This window comes from Cyphellophora europaea (genome assembly GCF_000365145.1).
Source record: "Cyphellophora europaea CBS 101466 unplaced genomic scaffold supercont1.9, whole genome shotgun sequence".
In the NCBI taxonomy this organism is placed as follows: Eukaryota; Fungi; Ascomycota; class Eurotiomycetes; order Chaetothyriales; family Cyphellophoraceae; genus Cyphellophora; species Cyphellophora europaea.
This window is the reverse complement of record NW_008481815.1, coordinates 1,565,281-1,580,731: the sequence shown is the minus strand read 5'-3', so window position 1 is coordinate 1,580,731 and position 15,451 is coordinate 1,565,281. Positions and strand designations below refer to the sequence as shown.

The following is a 15,451-nucleotide window of genomic DNA, read 5'->3' as shown; positions in this document are numbered from 1 at the left end:
AGGCGTAAAATATACCGTGAGTAGGTTTAGCTCAGCGTAAGAGGTCCGGTTCGAAACGGCCTGACCAGGGCTAGTGGTATAAGGGTCTTGAAATGGCGTGATGCATACTTATGCACTAAAGCAGATGGTCGTTTCTGGCATCCACCCCAGAGTAATGGACGGGTCCATCGCGGAGAACATTCGGCCTTGTGCAGATCCTTGCCTGCCATAATTTGAGGTTTGTCCGCCACCCTTGGTCGACGGTTCTTGCGGATCAGCTCGTCCTAGATACCCCCTAGCACCAGCCCCGCCTTCAGAATCATCTGCGTCTGCACTACGGTTTTATCAAGGAGTATTAAAGTAAGCGGGTTTTCTTAGCCAATCTTCCTGTCAAAGACCGGGCCTTGGGAATGCGATGCCTCAGCTCCGATGATTTGCCACGCCTGCGTTACGACCTGAAGTCGACCACGACGCAGGCCACCACTAAAAGCCAAATCAGGAAGGCCAACCGAATACCCCAGGGGCCTTGGCCCCCAGGGGCATCCCGACCACAGGGGATGTCCCTCCTCAGGGAAAAGGCATCCCGAGGAAAGCCTGGCCTTAGGAATTGGAACACTTACCACACCACACGTGGAAGGCCCATATTCCGTGTGGTGTGTGCAAACCAAACCCGGCCACTTGCCAACCGCGGACACTAGGCCCAAAAAGGCAGGACTTGGCACCATGCTCCCATGATACCATGGAACATGGTATCATGGAACCATGGAACTCACAGCTATACAGCACGTATATAGAGGGACGCACCGCCCCGACACTAGGTAGGACTCTCGTAGTCAACTTCGTTAATCAGACTGCTCTAGTACTTGAAACCTTCTGAGAACAACCCGACTAGTGGCATTGCTAGTCACCTGTATCAGCCAGTCCCCGTGAAGACGTTGCCCTTGATACTACTCCCACCAAGCTGCTAAACCCAGTTTGAACCCGACGTGTGAGCGGTTCATAACACTTTGACTACCCTGCAAAAGGATAGTATCAATCAATGTCTGTCCGATCCCCATCTCCACAAGGATCCGTCTTAGGCAAAAAGGTCACCAAAGCTACCCCAACAACTAGCCAATCATCCAGCAACATGAACTACAACAACCAAGATGACAGAGGAGGCCTGAAGATCCGTGTTGAGCCCTTCACAGGCCGGCGCACTGAGCTTCGCTCCTTCGCTCCTACCTCATCCAGTTGCGCATGACGTATGACCTCAACCCTGGACGGTTCCCCGACGACAAAGCCAAAGTCATCTTTGCAGCTAGCTATCTCAAGGACGCCGCCTTCGGGTGGTTCGAACCGTATCTTACGGATCACTATGAGAACGGCGTTGGCTCCAGAGACAAGACCAAAAGACTCATCGAATCTTTCTCGGAGTTTGAGACGGAACTTCGCATGGTCTTTGGCACCGTGGATGAAGGGCGCACCGCCGCTCGTGAAATCCAACAAATATTACCACAGCAAGAGCAATAGCAAGCTTAAAGTTGTTCCTTGCAGCTGTGAAGCTTTGGGTTGCTCCTAACTTGTATCCATACTCAAGCTTGTTGCATACCCATAGCGTGAAGAAAAAGAATACAACGAAACACGCAATGAGTGGTCCGGCGACTCGCGACGGAGATGATTTGGTGGATGACTTGGCGACCTTGAGAGGCGAATAGGACGAGGATGGTGTACAAGACTAAGATAGGTCCACTTCTGTGTGCGGCACCGCGCCAGCAAAGGAATGCTACTTTCGCAATCATCTGCAGCTCCGTCGGCCTGTCAGACACGAGTTAGTGAAGCGATGCCCAGAGCTGCAGTCGGAGCTGACCTTCAGAGCAGAAAGCGAAGGTACCTCAGAAATGAGGACCTTAACGCAGCCAAGGTTTGCGAAATCTCTAGTGGGAACTTGTGGCCCATGCTGAGTTCCATTGGCGGGCTTGGTCACCATCAGACAGGAAGACAACCCACCCAAAACCCCAATTTATCGTGATTCTTTCAAGCCTGATCAGCAGTCTACCTATATAGATCCGTCCTCGGGACACTGTATTGCCCTTTCAGTCTTTTCTGTCGCCAATTGCTCTGACGACTTGTGACATAAGCACCACTTACCGGCCATGGCGATTCTCGAACACTTCCCTCACATTGTCTTGCGACAGGATGCAGAAGACGAGCCAGCACCAACATGTGAAACCGGAAATGAGTATGACGGCCGTATGGGCCTGCGTGTTGGAGCACTGTTCATCATATGGGCCACATCTTCTATTGGCGCAACTTTCCCTGTGTTCGCGAAGAGGCAACAGGGCATGCGCATCCCAGAATGGTGTTTTTTCTTTTGCAAATACTTCGGCTCCGGTGTCATCGTCACAACAGCCTTCATTCATCTCCTCGCTCCAGCAGAAGATGCGCTTAGAAATCCCTGTCTGACTGGACCGATTACCGACTACCCATGGGTCGAAGGCATTACCCTGATGACCGTATTTGTCCTCTTCTTTGTCGAGCTCATGGTCATGCAATATGGGAAATTTGGCCAAAGGAACGACTACGAAGCAGGCACAGATCCCATTCCAGCTCCCACGCCAACTCCCTACAAGGATAATATCAAAGAGAATCCAGATCGGACAATCGAAACAACGACTGCATCCAGAAATCGTTCCCCCAGCATGCTCGCTCCGGGACAAAACCATACGGCTCATGTTCGCGAACACACCGACATTGAAGACGCCGACAGCCGTTCGATGTTTGAGGACTACAAAGCTCAGGTTACCGCTATTTTCATCTTGGAATTCGGAATCATCTTTCACAGCGTTTTCATCGGGTTGACCCTAGCTGTAGCTGGCTCCGAGTTCGACACCCTCTTCATCGTCATCATCTTCCACCAAACATTCGAAGGTCTTGGCCTCGGGTCACGGCTCGCGCTCGCACCATGGCCAAGATATAAACAATGGACTCCCTACGTCTTGGCTCTAGCTTATGGGCTTAGTACGCCTATGGCCATTGGCATCGGTCTGGGTGTGAGGACGACATATCCTCCAGAGAGTCAGACTACGTTGATTGTGAATGGTGTTTTTGATTCTATTTCCGCGGGCATATTGATATACATCGGTCTGGTGGAGTTGATGGCTCATGAATTCATGTTCAGTAATACCTTGAGAAGGGCCAAAATCTCGGTGGTGCTTTCAGCATTTACACTGATGTGCTTGGGAGCTGGCTTAATGGCTCTACTGGGAAAATGGGCCTGAGAAGGGAAATCGGAATAATATCTTCATAGGTTTGTGGCAGGAAAATGATTGGGAAGAAGAGGAGCCGTCGAGTAGACGGAGTAGTTTCTATCTTGCGCTGCATGAGACATCTTTGGTGTGATCGTGGAGGAGAGAGAAAGAAGAGCAAACACCTGGGGGAGCTCAACGATGGGAAGCATTCACGCACGCATAATGATTATTGGCTAGGCTGATCACGAGGGCCCGGAAGGCGGCGTAAAATTGCTCTGTATACGGTAAAAGATTCGCGTCAATACCGTTTTGCTCCGGAAATTTTGGCGCCTTAAGAAGAGTGGCTCGGATCCCCCATCTTCACCTCCCATCTCACTCCAAGCCGCAGGCTTCGGTATTCATCTTCAGACTGTTGGACTCGTTATTATAGCCCGCCTTACAGCAATCTTCTAGCATGGTAATAGAGGTTTCGTTCTTCCCAGTGCTGCAACAACCGGTGGGTTGGAATCCGCCGCTGGAAGCTTTCAAAGTCTTTGGTATAGCTATGGCCTCCAAAGTTTTCGTCGATGCAGCGATCGTCCCTCTGTTCCGCAGCACAGCCTGCGTCGTCGAACCTCTTTGTGCGACAGTAGCTATCGTCTTCTTCGGCGGGTTTACCACCACAGCGAGCATTCGTTCTCCCGCAACAATCGCCATCGTACGCTGTGGGACCGTCAATACCAATAGTATTCAAACTGGCGCAGCGTGCGGCTTTCGTCGTGACGGTCTTGCCTGCGCATCCAGATGACTTGTCGCCGCAGCAATCGTCTACCTCGGAAGTGACAGAGCCTGCAGGCTGTTGTTCGTTACCGGCGCCACAGCTACTTTGACAATCAATCATAGCAATCTCGGGTGCGCCAAAGCCTCGTCGACGTCCTGGTTCTCCTCATGTTCTATAACCCAGACGGGTCCATGACCCGCCTTCGCCTCTTTGAATTCTTCGTCATGGCCCTCGTTCTCGGCGTGGTGATCTGTTTCTGCATCCAACTCTCCTAAATCCGCGACACAAGTATCGGCCAAGTCTTCAGAGGCTATATTCGGCCGTCGTGGAAGGGAACGGCATCTATCTTTCCTGTGGAATTCTTGGTGCAACTGTAATGCCCCACTCGATCACTCTCGGCTCTGGCCTTGTGCAACCACGCCTCCTTCAGTTCGACATTCAGAACGGTTACAATACCACCAGCCGAGCAGCAATACCGCCCTTCCATCCAGGCAATACGATCATGCCTTAAATACTCCATAGTCGAACTAGGAACCTCCCTCTTTACTTTTGCGTTATTCGTGCGATCCTTATCGTTGCTAAGTCATCCCTCTACCCGAAGACCGAAGCCACTGAAGCAGACCTTTTCGGCATTCACGGCCTCCTCACTGAAAGCCTATCAAAAGCCGCTGGCGTGTTATTTGCACTCGCTCTACTTCTCTCAGGAACCTCTGCGGGCATCGTCTGTACCATGGCCGGGCAAAAGGTATCTGAAGGAATGCTTCACTGGACTGTGAAACCCTGGTTACGCCGTCTGCTGACGCGTGGAATCAGTATCGTGCCCAGCATCATCATCGCCGGATCTATTGGAAAAGGTGGTCTCAACCAGGCATTGACAGCGACCCAAGTACTCAGCGTGATTTTGCCATTGGTCAATGCACCGTTACTCTGGTTCACCTGCCGAAGCCACATCATGACCGTTCGTGCTGACGAGGATGGAAGACAGGGAAGCCACGACGAAATTGTCAACATGCGGAATGGATGGATCGTTACTACTCTGGCGGTGTTGATTTGATTAGTGCTGGTGATCATGAACGTGGCGCTACTCGTCCTCGTTGAATTGGGCAAGGCATAGGCCAACGAATGTTTGTGAGAGCTGTAAAGAGACCAAGAACCTGAATTTGACTCGAAAAAAATGACTTATGACGAATGAGGTTATGGCACTCCGCCAAATGCGCTGATACAAAAAATGAATCGAAAAATCGGATTCGGTCTTCCATGAGTTTCAGATATGACTTGCTGAGCCCTTACTTGACTTACTCCTGTATATCATTCGCAGTTCCGTCCCCTATAAGGAATGAGTGGCTGTGAACAGTATGTTTTATTTGAAAACGCCGCGTTATGGTCCCACAGTTGATTGAAAGGGAGCCCGACGTCTTCGAGACTGACGGAGGTTCTTCTGTGCACTGCTTGGTCCATGCTGATTGTCTCTCGGTCCAGGGGTTAAACTCAGGCTGCCGGCATCCGCTACCACGATGGATTGGTCAAGCCTTGGGGATGACGAACCTAATGGACTTGTTGCTGAGTGCCTAGCTTCAGATACAGGCAAAGATTTGGTTTCAGGCATGCACAGAGTCTCCTTTGAAGTCAGAAACACGCGACAGATTGAATGGACAGAAGAGAGAAGATTGCGATGGGGAGGGTGTATACCCTTCACTTTAAGCAGATCAGTGTAGGGGCCACAGCAGTGGAACAGCGTGTCTACTTCGAGAGGGGTGACGGCGGTCTGTATGCCGAGTATGTTCAGTCGCTGGGTTGGGATGGGATCAGCTCATCACTCGCAAAGACCGTGGCGGAACTCGCGCCAGTGCCTCTGGCTCGCCACTCGTCTGGTCTGACGTCTTTCTGTGCGGGGTGCTTTTGCTTCAGGTCGGCCTATCACATGTACATTAGCTGAGTGTGCCCACTCGAGGGAATTTCTTTCACCACAGGACGCCCTCCATCACCATCTATCTCGGCCCCCGGGTTCACGACCCAACCGTGGGAATTTATTATGACTTCCAGTCCTTCAGGCGGCGCAGGTCACATTAATCCAGTGCGCGCTGCCAGTCATACATCTCGTCCCAGCAGCGCCACCGAGTTGGTGAACGGGTGCAGATACAACGTCTGGAAAACTGATGCCTGTGTCACCGCGGCAAAAATGACATGTGTTGTGATACAAGGCTCGACCTCCTGTTTGGATGCTGTAAACCTACCATCAGCTGAATATATCAGCTGAACAGGGGACACTCATTCAGCTGAGTACATCCTAGCTGAACCTTTTGAGGAGTGACTGGCTTAACATGTATAGAGACGAGATTATCCCCAAGGAGCAACATAATAACAAGTCAATGCTTCCACTGCCTGAACTACAACAACATGCAATGCAGCAAGTGCAAAAGCAGCAAAAGCAGCAGACCGGTGTACACATTGACACGTCACCAAAGACAGTCTCAATAGGTCAGCGAGGAAATGAAGATGAAGACTGCCAAAAAGCGGACCCAGATCAAGGACAAGGTGAACTCGCACGAGCCAGCAGTGGCCATCGGCTGGTCCTTGTGGCCCGTGCACCAATGGTTTAGGAAGCGTCTCGACGATCCTCAGCCTCAGCAGCGTAGCCGTCCGTGGGCGAGCCTTGCTGACCAATCATTCTAATATACTGTACTGTGTATATAAAACCCTTGCGATTCCACCTCGAAGAACTTTAAGGCAGGTTGGGGAGGGAATCTGAAACTGCCAAGCCGAAGCTTGTGACCACAAAAGGTCCGGAGACACGTATCCGGAGATATTTTGTTGACAAATGGTAGTGTGTACCTCTGGGAAAGTGAGCCTCGAAAGCCGATGAGCGAAGATCTATTCCATAATCTCAGATATTTTAACTGGCTGGCTTTGGTTACAGGGTTGGGAATGTCGACGTACTTTCAACTTCGCTGTCCCGAGTAGCCAAAATGTGTTCAGCGAGAATGGTACAGTACTTACTGCGCCATGCCCTATGGATAGACGCGTCGTGAAGCCGACCCGATGGGTGGTTGAAGACTTCCTCCAACTCGACAATATCTCCAGCTCTTATCCACGATCCAGCTTATTTCCTGTCTCATCATCGATGTCTTCTACAGCATCTGCATACCACCGAGCTTCATATCTATCTTCCTAAATCTCTCTCTCTCCTTGCGATCCTTGATCAAGCACATGGTAGCCAACAGCAGCAGTAGATCGATGGCACAAAATCCAAATAGAAGAGTAAAAACGATGTCCAAGAATTGGTTGGCGAAACTGCCAAACGGGGCCATGCAGGAGCCAAGTTGCGCAGCGACTGCAGCCGTAGGGCATGCTTGGTCCCGGACAAACAGACTGGGGTTTTTGTAACCGCAGCACTCGAATCGGCTTTGGAGTAGGGACTGTACGAATTCTTCTTGACGGTTCCAGAGCGGCTCGAGGTTTTTGTGCGTTTCAAGCGTCTCGAACCAGATGCGCAGGCCGATTCCGAGGGTAAAGAAAGTAGTGATCACGATGCCGCACAATTGGCTGGTCAACCAGCGGTGGTTTGTCTGGATGAGTATGGCGGGGAGGGACATAAGGAAGACAATGAACATAAGGATCGAGTTGGCCAGAGAGGCTAGAAGAAAATGTTAGTGAATGAAGTGTTGAGTGTGAATAGGGGTGCAGACCGGTGAGAGGGGTGTGGGCGAGAAGGAGATCGGAAGCGACATTACCAATCATGGGCGCTCGACGGAGTGAGGCGCGGGTAGTCAAAGGAACAACGAGGTGCAGGACGGCGCAGGCTAGATAGAGACCCTCGAAGCCGATGAATGTCCATAGAGTCTTGTTCCGGCCCTCCATCTTTGTTGACTGCGGTCCGATTTGCTAGGTTGTGGAGGGTGGAAATTTTGACGGAGTTGGTGAAGGGAAGGCCGTTACTAGGGAGGCCCGCTCAAACCTACGCGCGACAGTTGGAGGTGTAGATGAGAAACGAACACTGAGAAACAACGACAGCGAAAGCAATGTTATACCATCACAAGAACGGAATTACAGACAAGAGAGAGGAAAGAACGTTAATTGATGGGGCACAATTTGCGACGAGACGAAACGCTTCAGGTTGACTGAGGTCCATGCCAAGGCTGATCATTCAAAGACGCATAAGGACGCTACCACACATAAAACACCAGAAGAGCCCTTTCTAGATTAGCCTACTTGTAAATTTATTAAGACAGGCGGCCAGGCTGTACGCAAGAAGAAGGTGATGAGCATCACGGCCCAAGCGTTTGGACTGGGTCTACAATTGGTTGGTTGTGTAACCGCTTGCGTGGATGGTCCACGTACGCCGGATCCTTTAGTCCAATAGATTCTCGAAGGGCCAGGACCTGGAGCGTATAACAAAAGGCCGCGCTAGACCACGCTAACCCGCATATGACATGATGCTGGCAGTCTCATTCTGAAATAGGATTCCTGTTCGGAGAGAGCCCGCTTCGCTGGAACACGCACAAATGCCTCTTGTCTGGGTGATGGGAATGCGCCCCTGACTTACAACGCCTATCGTTTGGAATAGCGCCTCAGCCGGACCTAGCATTATGATTGGACTTTGGCCCCTGGGAGAGCAGAGGCGCTTAGGAATGTCAAAAACTCCACATGATCTTCTTTAAAGGACAGCAGATGTCCACCTCCCGATGCACACCTAATCACTCTCTTTTTGCCTGATTCATTCCACTTTATCACGGTGTCCACAAATCCTCCCCCGCACCGTCTTCCAAACATCTTCTCGATTAGCTATGGACGGAATGGTTATGCCAATAAACACTCCCACGGATCCGACTTTGACCATTGCTACCGTTTTGGCAACGGCTGCAGTCAACACTATTTCTGCATTTTCTTCCGTCGAAACTAGCGCGTCATCTTCGCATGCTGAGGACTCGGATTCAATGAACATGCAAGGAATGGCGTCTTTCCTTCATTTCGGCTTAGGAGACCCCTTCCTCATATCCTTCTTCACACCGACAACGGCGGCCGGTTATGTTGCAATTTGTTTCTTCTTCGCAATGTTGACCTTTCTGCAACGAATTCTACAATTTTTCATTACAAAGCTGGACCGCATGTGGCACATGCAGTTCCAACGTGCCCATGGGGAACCAGTACCCAAGTCCGGCAGCTGGGTGGCGACAATGGATGCTGATGAGTTGGACCAAACGTCGACTAGAACATTCAATGCCCGTCTTATTGTGAAAATCTTGCTCCACGTTCTCAACACAGTCCTCGGCTTTCTTGTGTACGTTGCCCCGGCTGATCCCGATCAGTGATTCGGAAGCTAATGCAGGCTATGCCAACAGCATGCTCGGTGTCATGACAGTCAACGCTGGATATATCCTTGCCCTGCTGGTTGGAGTCATGGTGGGGGAGCTGGCCTCGATGTACCTCCAGCAAAGGGCTTGGTCAATTAGGCACGGCCTGGTATTTTGGTCTCTCACATAGCAACACATGCTTGAAGGTAAAACGTTATTAGTTTTTGCGAACAGAAAATTTCCCATGAATCTTAAGCCTACCAATCTTGATTCGTATATATAAGACATCTTCTCAGCTGGAAAAGCTCGGTACCAGGCTTCGGACATTCCTCCTTGCTATTTTTGTTTCTCGCAGCGTAGTCTGTTACGTTCAGCCTGGTAACAGACATCCCGCCACAAGTTGAAGCAGTTGTACTTGGGTCATTGCGGTCAGCAGTGGAAAGCAGATATGCCTTGGTAAGATTACCCACGCAGCACGGCTATCGTTGGGTGATTTCGTGGACCAATCTGCAGGCATGCACGCCTTTCAGATTATGTAACCACCTGTAGACCACCTTTTGCACACCTCGCAAAATGATGGGTGATAGCTCTCGTTTTAGGAGCGACCGCAGGTACAGTATCTGTTTTAGACTATGCTATCGTCTATTGGCCGACCTCCACTCACCCATCATTCGACGAGGTGTGCAGAGGCGGTCGACATGCGGTCGCATATCCTGAACCACGGGCCACCCACCATTCTGCGCGGCCGGTAAGCGGTTGCATAACCTGAAACACAGACAGACATGCCCTCAGATTGGCCCTCGAACTCGCCCACGGACTGTCGTGGTGCGTCTCAGGGTCAGAGAGATTTTCGCGCTGAAGAGGAGCACAAGACTACACGTATGGAGAAGTTGTCCATGTGGACTAGGTCTGAGCGCCCCAAACGACTTCTGTCACGTGATAGACCTCGAACGAGAAGACGTCATAGCCTGGGCGCCAGTTGGCCTTTACATCTCGACGCGTGCGCCTTACTGTGTCGCATCAACCCGAGACCTGGTCAGCGTAATCCTGAGAACAGCCAAGAAGGCTTGGCGGATCATCAAGTCACACTTCCTCTCACTGTTCCCCACAATCTTTTCGCATCCGATACAGCGTCATGACACGCTGGTTGCCTGGGAATCGGCGGGTTTGGCGAATAGCGAAACAATAATATAACAGGGCTTGCGTCTCTGAAAGCAATCAATAGGTGCACACCACAAGACGCGAGCAACCCATTAGGTGCTTGAACTCTAATTACTAGGTAAAGTCGTGGTTGGTCGAGTTCTCCGGGGCTTGGCGAAACTAGCCGGAAGCTAGGAAATGCCACAAACTTTGGGGCCGCATACAACTAGGGATATATTGCCGTCTCCTGTGACAAAGCCCCTGATGTAGTCAAGCAGTTAGCTTGAGTGACTACTTCGTTTCAAGCGTATTTGACCATTGAAAATTCATAGCAACTTTGAAGCATCCCCTGGACTTTGCATCTACGAAGACTATCAATTCAAGCACACTCTCCGATCGGTGTTTTGAGGCCGCTTCCAAAACGCGAATATTTGTCCTATGATGCTCATCCACGGAGAAAAGTTTGCGTGCGAAGCTTGCTTCAGAGGCCATCGGGTCAGTTCCTGTGATCATAAAGGTTCGATTTCGCAAATATCTTCACACAAGGTATGTAGCTGACAAATACAGCAGATCAGGACCTAATACTTATAAAGAAGAAAGGCCGTCCAGTCTCTCAGTGCCATCACTGCCGGCGCATGCGCAAGACTAAATCCCAACATGTCCATTGTGAGTGTCATCAAAAAGGCCACACAGAGGAAGATTGTCCCGATAATCAGCGTGATGGCGAGCATAGTGAGCTCCCATACCTCTAAATCATTCAACCTAACTAGAGACCAGTCCCTCATACATGCTGCTGCCAACACAATTCAAGATGCACTTGTTCTCTCAAGAAAGAGCAGAAAGAGCAAAAAATTTCACACCTTGGAAAATTCAAACCGTGCGATGGCAGGGCAACAGTCTCCACCGAAATTGACCATTCTAACTTGCTGGGGACGATGAGCGATCGAGAAGTGGGCGTCAGCACTACAATGTTCAAGTCCGGCACCCACTCATACCCCTTGAATCATGATATCCCATTGTTGAACAGCCAGCAAGATGGGTCACTCCTAGAACATTTCCCTGAACGCTGGTTTACATCGTACAATCAAGCATCTGAGTATGGTTCCCTTCCAGTGGTGCAACCCCAGTTCAATTCCGATGGGTATCTTGGGGACTTGAGCATGAACAACTATAACTACGTCCCCAATGAGCCTCCATTCTACGACTCTCTCCCGCAATTCGAGCCTTTCAATCCTTTGTTCACATCTCCGGGCGCAGGAGTATCTGAGATGGCAGATTGTGCGTCGATCACTCAATCACACTTCCTCCCGATTACAGGCCAGAATGTACGGAATGACGTGAGCGCTCTAGGAGGCGCAGAAGGATGGAATCGCGAGCGCTCAGGTGTAGCCAACGCCACTCAATTGGGAGAGGGATTTTTTGAATAGTTAATAGCTACGTACAGAACGGCCTCATGAGATTTGTACCACCTGAAAAGGGAGATTTCCCAAACTTGTCCCTTCCTCGCTTGTTCAACTCTCAGATCTGTCCTGTTCCTTGGGCGCTCTGAACCCGATCAAAGGTGCTGGTACACGCAGTACTAGACTGCTAATTACGACACTGATACTACTTAATGCCATTGCCAAAGCCGCCCATACAGGATCCAGTCTGATGCGACCTCCTCCGCTGTTGATTGGGTATAAAACCCCTGCAGCAACCGGGAGGGCGACCATATTGTAAACAGCTGCCCAGAAGAAATTGAACTTGATCCGCCTGAACACTGCTCGGCTCAAGTCGATCAAGACTGGCAATGACCTCAGGCTCGACGAGACCAGGACAAAACCGGCGGATGAAATTGCCACTTCAGAGCCAGATCCAATGGCGATGCCCACATCAGCCACGGTCAGCGCAGGAGAGTCGTTGATTCCGTCACCCACCATCGCGACCGTGGCACGACTCTTCTCTTGTTTAAGATACCTGAATAGACCGCGCGAGGGAACCTCGACCCCTCGTTTCTGAAGATATTTGATTTGGTCAGCTTTCTGGTCCGGTAGAACGCCAGCAATGACATTGCCCGCCTCGATACCGACTTTGCCAGCCACTGCCTTGGCCGTCTTTTCATTGTCGCCAGAAAGCATCCACACGTCGATTCCTCGTTTGCGAAGCGCGTTGACGACCTGGAAAGATTCCGGGCGAAGTTTGTCTGCGATTGCGGCAATGGCAGACAGCTCATGTGCTTGTTGAGCTTTTTGCCCGAGTGAGACTTCCTTGGCGGCGATCAAGATGACTGACTTTCCTTCCATCTTCCACGCGTCAAGGAGCGTTTGATTCTCGACAGATACAACAACATTGTTCTCTGCCATCAAGGCCTCGTTTCCAACCAATGCGTGAATCTTCCGCGTGGGCTGAGATCCAACTAGAAGAACTCCCTTCATTCCCTTTCCAGCAACTTCCTTGACGGATTCAGCTTTGCAGTCTTCGTATGGTCGTGAAGCGGCGAAACTGACGGCGGCCTTCGCAACCGGGTGAATGCTATCCTCCTCGAGACTTTTCAGTAGACCCAGAGTTTCTCGCTCGTTGACCGGAGCTTCAGGGGACGTAAGGTTTTCGTAGTTGATGACTTTGGGCTCCCCACCTTCGGTCAGCGTGCCAGTTTTATCGAAGACAATGCAATCCAACGTGCTGGCCTCCTGGAAAGCCTCTCCGCCCCCTTTGACCAGGATGCCGTACTTTGCGGCCAATCCGCCTCCGACAAACAGCGCCGTGGGGGCGGCCAAACCAAGACCACAGGGGCACGCAATCACGAAAACAGCGATCGCAAATTGAAGTGACCAGAATGGCCAGCCTCCCACTTCGGAATCTCGGTAGTCCGGAGGCAAGACTCCAGCCTCGCCCAATGTCATCCAAATCAGCCAAGTGAAAATGGCAAGCAGGACGACGATGGGGACAAAGTATCCCGTGATGAGGTCAGCAAACCGTTCCACCGGGGCCCGTTTAGCTAAACCTTCGCGTACCACGTTGATGATGGAATCCAACACTGACTTCCCAGCGGCGCCGGTGACGCGGATAGATATCGGGGAGACTTTGTTGACCGTGCCAGAATACACAGTGTCACCGATAGACTTTGTTACCGGCATAGACTCTCCAGTGAGGACGGACTCATCGAAATCGGACTCCCCTACTATAACGTTGCCGTCATAGGGAGGTGAGCTACCGTTAGGAATTCGGACGATGTCACCCACTTCGATAAGATCCGCCGGAGTCTTGGTCGTCGTAGTATTGCCTGTTACACTGTCAACCGACACCAGCAGCGCTTCTGTCGACTTGAGTTTAGAGAGTGCGGCAACGGCATTACCAGCTTTTGCCTTCATGTAAGCTTCTATCAGGCGGCCAATGAGAAGAAACATGGTCAAGAAGACAACAGAGTCGAAGTATGACTTGGGAGTACCAGCGTCCATCATATGGGCATCTTCATCTCGGGTCGAGGCGATGATCAACTCCGCAATCGAGGCAAAGTAGGCAATAGACGTGCCGAAGCTGATCAACATATTCATGCTTCCGAAGCGATAAAATCGCCGTGAAATTGGTACTTTGCTCCCGGGACGCCACAAGGCGCGCAGTTCCTTGATGGTGCGTCGGTGAAACAAGTCCGCGGCGAAGAAATAGACCGGTGTGGCCATGATAAAGTTAGCCCACTCAGCCCGTGAGACTCCCCCAATTCGAGCCATGAGATACTTGTATCCAGGATCATCCGAAGGAACGAGATTCATGTAGACAATGCCAATGATCAAGGCTGGAATTGCCACAATGATTGACATGACCACACGGTACAAAATGTGCCTTTGTTCACTCGCCATCATTTGCCTCGACCGTTCTTCCAGCGAAGGAGGATGATATGTATGGGCTTCGAAAGAAGGATCCGCGTTTGTGAGGGCAGATAAGATGCCCCTTATGGTATTTCGAGGCGCGTCCGGAATGTATGATATGGTCAGGACGGGATCACTTAAAGATGGTGGGGTCCCGAGAGTCACCCACTCCAGCTCGCTGATGGCATCTTCGATGCGCTTTGGGCACTGCTCGCAGTGCAGTCCGTTGATACGGATCGATACTGTACGTAGAGAGTCTTCTCCTGAAGACGAACGAACGGGGGATATTGAATCTAAGGCTGCGCCATAATTTGCGTCTTCGATGGCCTGGGAGATTGCGCTGACATTGTCTCTGCCCACGAAAGTGACGGACGCTGTATGGCTGAGAAGGCTGATCTCCACCTTGTTGATGAAATCAAGTGCCTGGACAGCCCGCGTGATGTGACCCACACACGAACTGCAGGTCATACCATCGAGGTTATAGGTCGCTTGCCAAGCATCAGCAGGGGCGTTGTGCATCTCTGGCTTCTTTGCATTGTGGGGTTGCAACCGATCGACTGAGGCACCATATCCCACCGCTTCGATCATGTCTATGAGTTCCTTGGCACGCGATTCGGGTTCACCTCCCTCAAACACCACCTCGGCACTGTGGCTGATGAGGCTGACGTCGGCAGATCGAACCCATGCATTTTCTTTCAGAGCTCTCGTGATGGCACCTACACAGGAGCTGCAGGTCATGCCTTCCACTAGGAATGTGGCATCGAATAGATGGGGGAGCTTGGCCAGATGGTCGACCACTACCGGCAGAATTTTCTCGTGGGCCGAGGACGGCGTGCGCGACATTTCTTGACATTGTTGGCAGGCCTCGATATGGCGGCGTCGCTTGGTTGCTTCAACTTCTGTTATGTTAGAGCGCCATCTCGAGAGAGCTTGTCCGAAGGTCAGTGGTTCAATCCCACGCTCCAAGTCGCCGAGCCGATCACTCTGCGCGACAATTGGATCGTAGATGATGTCAAAGATTTCGTAGCCGGCATCATCGAGTGTCTCACTAATTGTATCGAATGAGAGCGTGAAAGGATGCTTGATTGTGACAGTATGAGAGACGATTGATATTTGGATGGAGGACGGCTTAGGGTCGAGCTCAGACAAGGCTGCCTCGATGTGTGAGGCGCAAGATGGACAATGTAAGTTTGGTATGAGAAATGT

The 15,451-nt window shown here is 51.1% G+C and overlaps 6 protein-coding genes across 6 annotated transcripts; 4 read left to right on the top strand and 2 right to left on the bottom strand.

The window, feature by feature from the left end:
- Window positions 1–1,218: 1,218 nt before the first annotated feature.
- On the top strand, window positions 1,219–1,491 carry HMPREF1541_09051 (uncharacterized protein; the record flags this gene model as incomplete). The annotated part of the gene is made up of 1 exon (XM_008723369.1): window positions 1,219–1,491. The coding sequence occupies one exon, from the start codon at window positions 1,219–1,221 to the stop codon at window positions 1,489–1,491; it is 273 nt and encodes a 90-aa protein (XP_008721591.1).
- Window positions 1,492–2,114: 623 nt separating this feature from the next.
- Window positions 2,115–3,239, top strand: HMPREF1541_09050 (uncharacterized protein; the record flags this gene model as incomplete). Its single annotated transcript, XM_008723368.1, has 1 exon — window positions 2,115–3,239. The coding sequence occupies one exon, from the start codon at window positions 2,115–2,117 to the stop codon at window positions 3,237–3,239; it is 1,125 nt and encodes a 374-aa protein (XP_008721590.1).
- A 1,460-nt stretch (window positions 3,240–4,699) lies between these two features.
- HMPREF1541_09049 (uncharacterized protein) lies at window positions 4,700–5,023 on the top strand (the record flags this gene model as incomplete). The annotated part of the gene is made up of 1 exon (XM_008723367.1): window positions 4,700–5,023. One exon carries the CDS (start codon window positions 4,700–4,702, stop codon window positions 5,021–5,023), a length of 324 nt encoding a protein of 107 aa, XP_008721589.1.
- Window positions 5,024–7,097: 2,074 nt separating this feature from the next.
- On the bottom strand, window positions 7,098–7,827 carry HMPREF1541_09048 (uncharacterized protein; the record flags this gene model as incomplete). Its single annotated transcript, XM_008723366.1, has 2 exons — window positions 7,098–7,603; window positions 7,656–7,827. The coding sequence occupies 2 exons, from the start codon at window positions 7,825–7,827 to the stop codon at window positions 7,098–7,100; spliced, it is 678 nt and encodes a 225-aa protein (XP_008721588.1).
- A 1,193-nt stretch (window positions 7,828–9,020) lies between these two features.
- On the top strand, window positions 9,021–9,278 carry HMPREF1541_09047 (uncharacterized protein; the record flags this gene model as incomplete). Its single annotated transcript, XM_008723365.1, has 1 exon — window positions 9,021–9,278. One exon carries the CDS (start codon window positions 9,021–9,023, stop codon window positions 9,276–9,278), a length of 258 nt encoding a protein of 85 aa, XP_008721587.1.
- A 2,633-nt stretch (window positions 9,279–11,911) lies between these two features.
- HMPREF1541_09046 (uncharacterized protein) lies at window positions 11,912–15,088 on the bottom strand (the record flags this gene model as incomplete). The annotated part of the gene is made up of 1 exon (XM_008723364.1): window positions 11,912–15,088. One exon carries the CDS (start codon window positions 15,086–15,088, stop codon window positions 11,912–11,914), a length of 3,177 nt encoding a protein of 1,058 aa, XP_008721586.1.
- Between the last annotated feature and the right edge of the window lie 363 nt (window positions 15,089–15,451).